At 35.4% G+C, this 6,388-nt stretch overlaps 1 protein-coding gene across 3 annotated transcripts; it reads left to right on the plus strand.

Moving 5' to 3' along the window:
- The first annotated feature begins 278 nt into the window (after positions 1–278).
- LOC145050508 (ABC transporter A family member 2-like) lies at positions 279–5,726 on the plus strand. 3 transcript variants are annotated; one of them, XM_078998842.1, is made up of 16 exons: positions 279–803; positions 1,009–1,240; positions 1,345–1,514; positions 1,599–1,784; positions 1,871–1,966; positions 2,052–2,252; positions 2,450–2,609; positions 2,702–2,928; positions 3,195–3,312; positions 3,402–3,478; positions 3,594–3,683; positions 3,816–3,959; positions 4,047–4,322; positions 4,857–4,937; positions 5,040–5,216; positions 5,306–5,726. In XM_078998842.1, exons 1-16 carry the CDS (start codon positions 435–437, stop codon positions 5,576–5,578), a joined length of 2,877 nt encoding a protein of 958 aa, XP_078854968.1. In that variant the 5' UTR covers positions 279–434; the 3' UTR covers positions 5,579–5,726. The 3 variants fall into 3 exon arrangements, with proteins under 3 accessions (XP_078854968.1, XP_078854928.1, XP_078854890.1); XM_078998802.1 differs by having other exon boundaries at positions 1,345–1,784; XM_078998764.1 differs by having other exon boundaries at positions 3,816–4,322.
- The last annotated feature ends 662 nt before the right edge of the window (positions 5,727–6,388 follow it).

A 6,388-nucleotide genomic window follows, 5' to 3' on the forward strand; every position in this document is an offset into this window, starting at 1 on the left:
GAAGATACTTATAGAAAACCCTTTTGTGTTATTATTACTTTGTGATTTTACTAGTCATCATGGTTTATTTATCTATCAAGTTGTGTAAATGAACGACAAAATAAAAATAATAAATATGACAAGATGTATGGTTCGGGTTCTGGTGGCTATTAAGATAGTTGGTGGGGGTAAGTTGTAATTGCTGTAAACTATAATCAGACTTCCCGTTGACAATGGCACATATGGTAATTTCTATATAAACCAGTGGCATTCATTTTTCACATGTTACACCCTATTCACTCTTTAAAAAAAAAAGTAAAAAACTGCTCTGAGATTATAACAAAACCCCGCGCTTCTCTTCTACATCTAACATCTCACAATTCTCCAACATAGATACACACATACATATACGATAGATTAGTATACACACAATAACATACACAGCAAGAGTGAAAATGGAATTGCAGAAGGGATTTAAGCTATTGCTTCAACAATACAAAGCTTTGTTCACGAAGAACTTGCTGCTCGCATGGCGGAACAAGAGAGCCACATTCCTTCAGTTATTTTCATCAATATTCTTCATTTTTTTGCTTTTCATTATACAAAAAGCAATTGAAGCTCGATTCGGCTCTTCCACTGCCTTCAAGGCTGTACGAGATCCTGAGCCGCTAATCGATCCCCCGATCCCTCCGTGTGAGGATAAGTATTACACTAAGCTTCCGTGTTTTGACTTTGTTTGGAGCGGCAGTGATAGTGACAGGATAGGATCGATTGTTGATCAAATTAGGGCTAATAATCCTGGTAGGCCTATTCCTTCTACCAAGGTAATCATCATTGATTTTCAAAATTTTACTTTGTTTCAAGTAATTATTTGGTCAGAGTTATTCTGTACAGGTTTTCAGTAAGAAACTTTCTAGGATTTAAAGATCGTCACTACAACATAGGCATTTTTATCTTCAACAAAGATAGAATCATAGAATAGAATGGCATTTGTTCTCATTGAAATGGCATTCATGATCTTGTGAATAGGTCAAATCTTTTCGATCAAAAAATGACGTGGATGCATGGTTCGTTGCTAATCCTATGAAATGTCCCGGAGCTCTGCATTTTCTAGAGAGAAATGCTACTGTAATTAGTTACGGTTTACAGACAAACTCTACACCCGCTGGAAAACGAGGTGATTTTGAAGATCCAACATTCAAATTCCAAATACCACTCCAAATTGCTGTTGAACGCGAAATTGCAAGGTCATTAATAGGAGGTATAGAACATTATTTTTTGTTAATCCCTTTCTTGTACTTATGGACTGTCATCTCTTCTTCACTTTTGCAAATAACTGAGCGAACATTTCAAAAAATGTTGCAGATCCTGGTTTCAGTTGGGTTGTCAATTTGAAGGAATTTGCACATCCGGTAGTGGAAACATTCTCTTCTGTGGGCACAGTAGGACCAAGTTTCTTCTTGGCCATTGCCATGTTTGGTTTTGTGCTACAGATTAGTTCTTTGATCGTTGAGAAAGAACTCAAGCTTCGCCAGGTATTTAGATTTTCTATTTTTTTATGTTCAGTTCTGTTTACATATATGAAGTTATATCTCAAATTCTGGGTGTTTACCTTACAGGCAATGTCTATGATGGGCCTTTATGACACGGCTTATTGGTTATCATGGCTTACATGGGAGGGAATCATCACCCTATTTTCCTCTCTTTTCACAGTTCTCTTTGGAATGATGTTTCGGTTTGATTTCTTCATGAACAACAGCTTTGAAGTTGTGTTTCTTGTGTTCTTTCTCTTCCAATTAAACATGGTAAAAGTCTTTCCTTTTCCAAGTTATATAAAACAAATTCCATTCCATATGTTGGTGGATTAACATTTTCTAGCTTTTGCTGACAGATCGGTTTTGCGTTCATGTTTTCATCATTCATCACAAAATCAACTTCATCTACAACTGTTGGTTTCTCCGTGTATATAGTTGGCTTTCTGACACAGGTAACTTCATTATTAATTTCATTTACCAAACACTACTCCCTCTATCATTTTTCGGATTTAAGATTTAACTTTTTTCTTTATGCAGGTGGTTACCGTATTTGGATTTCCCTATAGTGACAGCTTCTCTAACACATACAGGACCATCTGGTCTTTCTTCCCACCTAATCTTCTTGCTAAAGCCCTTCAATTGCTTTCTGATGCAACTTCCACTCCTGAAGACCCTGGTATCAGCTGGAGCCATATAGGGGAGTGTGCACCAAATGACAATGACTGTCTAATAAATATGGTATCTACTTATTTGATAATCACTACTCTTTCACTCTCGATATCTCCACTGTGCAAAAGACGAGAATGCCCTCCTCATCCTCATCATAAAAAATAACCCTTGAAAGTTTGTTTAGTCCCATCCTGTCCCGTGTAACAAACTCATCCATACTCTTTCCATTTGAAGTTGACCCATTTCATATTTTGTATGTTTTGCAGAGTGATATCTATATTTGGCTTGTATTAACATTTATTCTGTGGGTTGCCCTTGCAATATACTTTGATAATATCTTCCCCAACTCATCGGGTGTAAGAAAACCAACTTTCTACTTTCTGAACCCTGGATACTGGTCAGGGAAAGGTGGAGACAGGGTGAGAGGTAAATGAATGAACCTGTAACTATATATTCTTTCTACACTTGCAATGTCTATTAATTTTACTAAAAGTATTTAATCTGTGTTTTTTCTTAAGAGGGATCGATTTGTAGTTGCATGCGGTCTGTTCCAACATCAGAACATACGACTCCAGATGATGAAGATGTACTCCAAGAGGAAAACACTGTGAAGCAACAACATAGAGAAGGTGCTGTTGATCCAAATCTTGCAGTTCAGATACATGGGCTTGTGAAAATATATCCTGGAAGAACTAACATTGGTTGCTTTAAATGCAAGAGAAGTGCACCTTATCATGCACTCAAGGTACAAACCTAACTGTTTAGGCTCTGTTTGATATGCACTGAGACTGGAACTCATGTCAATGGGACACCAACAAGGTGGGACATGACTTGTTTTCGATCTCTTGTATGTGAAAAGACTTGAATGCCCTTCTCATTTTCATCATCGAAAATAGCCTTCAAAAGCTTGTCCGCTGTCCTGTATAAGAAACACAGTCTTAATGGTCGCCATGCTCTTGTACAAGTGTTTTGTCTGTGAATAAGGTGCTTTAAGTATTAAGTTATTTTCAGGGGTTATGGGTGAACTTTCCAAAGGATCAGCTTTTTTGTCTTCTAGGACCAAATGGAGCTGGAAAAACTACTGCAATCAATTGCTTAACAGGAATTACACCAGTCACTGAAGGAGATGGTATTCTGTTCTTTTTGTGTTGATGTTTACCTGTTGCAGTTTTTCTTTTTAATGAGATTACATTAGTTATAATGTCTTATGATTAACAGCTCTCATATATGGACATTCCATCCGAAGCTCTGTTGGCATGTCAAATATCCAGAAAATGATAGGTGTTTGCCCCCAGGTGACTACTTTCTTTTTAATTTTTATATCGGTATTTTCATTTGAAGTAATTAATTATTATTAAGGCTGAGAATGGAGAAAGTAAGAATTTGTGTGTGTATGGATCTGTTTTGCAGTTTGATATTCTTTGGGATGCACTGTCTGGTCAAGAACACCTCTATCTTTTTGCCAGTATCAAGGGTCTCCCCCCTGCTTCACTTAAAACGGTGCGCCCTAAAAAACTACACATCGTTTACTAAGACAGCACTTCCATGATATTATGGTTAAATATTATATTCATTCAAGTCCATGTTAAATTCAGTCAAAGGGTAAAATGGTCATTTTCCACTGGTATACAGGTTGTGCAAAAATCATTGGCAGAAGTGAGACTCACGGAGGCAGCCAGAGTAAGATCTCGAAGCTACAGTGGAGGAATGAAACGTCGCCTCAGTGTTGCAATAGCTCTAATTGGTGAACCAAAATTGGTCATCTTAGACGAACCGGTAAACAAATTTTTATTTTATTTTATTTTTTTTCCACAATCGTTAACCATCTTTTCATTTTGGTCTGAACTTTATTTATTTCTTCAGACTACTGGTATGGACCCCATAACTCGAAGACACGTTTGGGACATTATTGAGAATGCAAAAAAAGGGAGAGCCGTTATTCTAACAACACATTCAATGGAAGAAGCTGATATTTTAAGTGATCGAATTGGAATCATGACAAAAGGTAAGCTTCGTTGCATTGGAAATTCAATCAGGTTGAAGTCAAGATTTGGTACTGGTTACATTGCTAATGTAAGCTTCTTGGCGACCAATGATAACGTGACACATCATGAGGACGTGAAGCTGTTCTTTAAAGATGTACGTTACATCATGCAACTTTTCTCAAGTTTAATTGTTTTATATAGTGTTAAATGCAAGAAATAACTACTGATTTGTTTATTATAGCATCATACTTACATTTCTTCCTATTAAAGCATTGTACTTTTGAAAATTTTACCCAATTATAACAATATCATCCAAATACAAAGCAATTTTCATTTTGATAAAATTTGTCAATGTATAATGTGCAAATAAGAAAAAATAATTGGGTAGGTTTTTTAAAATACAATGCCTTTATAAGAAAAGTTTGAAAATACAATGTTGTAATAGAAAGAATGTTACAAATAAATCAAAGTATGTTGCTATTTGCTTGCATTAAACCCCAAATGCTATGGTAGAAAACAAATACAATGCCTTAAATGTGAAAATAGAATGTTGTAATAGAACACAAATAAATAAAAACATGTTGCTATTTCTTGCATCTAACCCTTATTGCCATTATTGAGTAGCTTTTTCCAAGTGCAATGCTTTAAAAAAATTGAAAGTAGAATGATGTTGGGATTGTTTTTACAGCGTTTAGACGTGGTTCCAAAAGAGGAAAACAAGTCGTTCCTGACTTTTGTTATCCCACATCACAAGGAGGGCTTATTAACTGTAAGACTTTTCATTTTAGTGATTAGTTTTTTATAACTTAATAACATATGTGAAGAAATTATGTTCTAATTGAGAATATGTGCATGGTTTTTTTTTTATTAGAAATTCTTCGAGGAACTAGAAAATAGAGAGGAGGAATTTGGTATATCGGACATACAACTGAGTCTTGCGACTCTTGAAGAAGTGTTCCTCAACATCGCAAAACAGGCAGAATTCGAAAGTGCTGCAGCTGAAGGTAGATTCACCACATTGACTTTGACCTCAGGAACCTCTCTTCAAGTAAGTGTCTTCGACATATATATTAAATTTAAATATTAATCCCATGTAATCCCTGAATAGAGTAAATATCATGATGATCTCTTATATAGATACCGGTTGGAGCAAGATACATAGGAATTCCAGAAACTGTTTCAACAGAGAATCCACATGGAGTTATGGTGGAAGTTTATTGGGGGCAAGACGATGCGGGTGCACTCTGCATTTCAGGGCACTCAAATGAAACATCGATACCATCTCATGTCCAATTACCCGATGCCCTTTCTTCTTCACATTCACATACCTCTCGAAGAAACTTTTTGGGCCGATCTGGGCCGGTCCATGGAATCGTTATTAATCCTAATGAAATTGGTACAACATCTTGATGTTATTTATGTTAAAGGATCATATAGGGGAGGAGGGGGTTCGACAACTTTTGTTTATTTGTTCAATATAGTATGTATAAATTGTTTTACATGTATTTACATATTATCACACCATATCTTTCATACAAAATATATTTTCCTTTACCAACATTACTTACATAATCACATTATCGCAAAAGGAGTTCTATTATGTGCTTCTTTATAAGATACATTCGTCTTCTTTGCCTTGGATGATCCCCGATGTTTTAAAAATCGGTTTTTTAGTGGAGCCGGTATGGTGACCGGTTTTCGGTTCAACCGTCGGGTTAACCGGTTTCTATAATTTTCATCTTTTTTTCCGATTTCTCTTTACATACATATATAAATCATGAATTTGATGTTTGTAGTTCAAACATTAAAAATACATATAAAAATAAGTTGGAGATCAATCCAAATATATTAAAATAACACATAACCATAAGTTTTAGATGAATACAAACACATCAAAAAACTTTATAACATTTATCATATGTTTTTATTTAGTAAAAACTAAATAGATTTGAAAAAAATTAACAAAGTTTATTATGTAAATAGTTTTTTTCCATGTATTTTTATTTGGTTTAACCGGTTCAACTGGTTTATTTTGACCGGTTCAACCGGGTTTTTCTAAAAACCGGCCGGTTCAATCCAGTTCAGAAATCAACATAAACCGGTGATAGTTGAACCGTTTCCTCTCCCGATTCACAGTCCAACCGGTTCGATCGTCCGGATCAAACCGGTTTTTTAAAACATTGGATGATCCTATTTTTTATTTCCAAAAATTGCATTTTT

The sequence above is a fragment of the Lactuca serriola genome, chromosome 1 (assembly GCF_051521515.1).
Source record: "Lactuca serriola cultivar US96UC23 chromosome 1, Lser_US96UC23_V15, whole genome shotgun sequence".
NCBI lineage: Eukaryota > Viridiplantae > Streptophyta > Magnoliopsida > Asterales > Asteraceae > Lactuca > Lactuca serriola.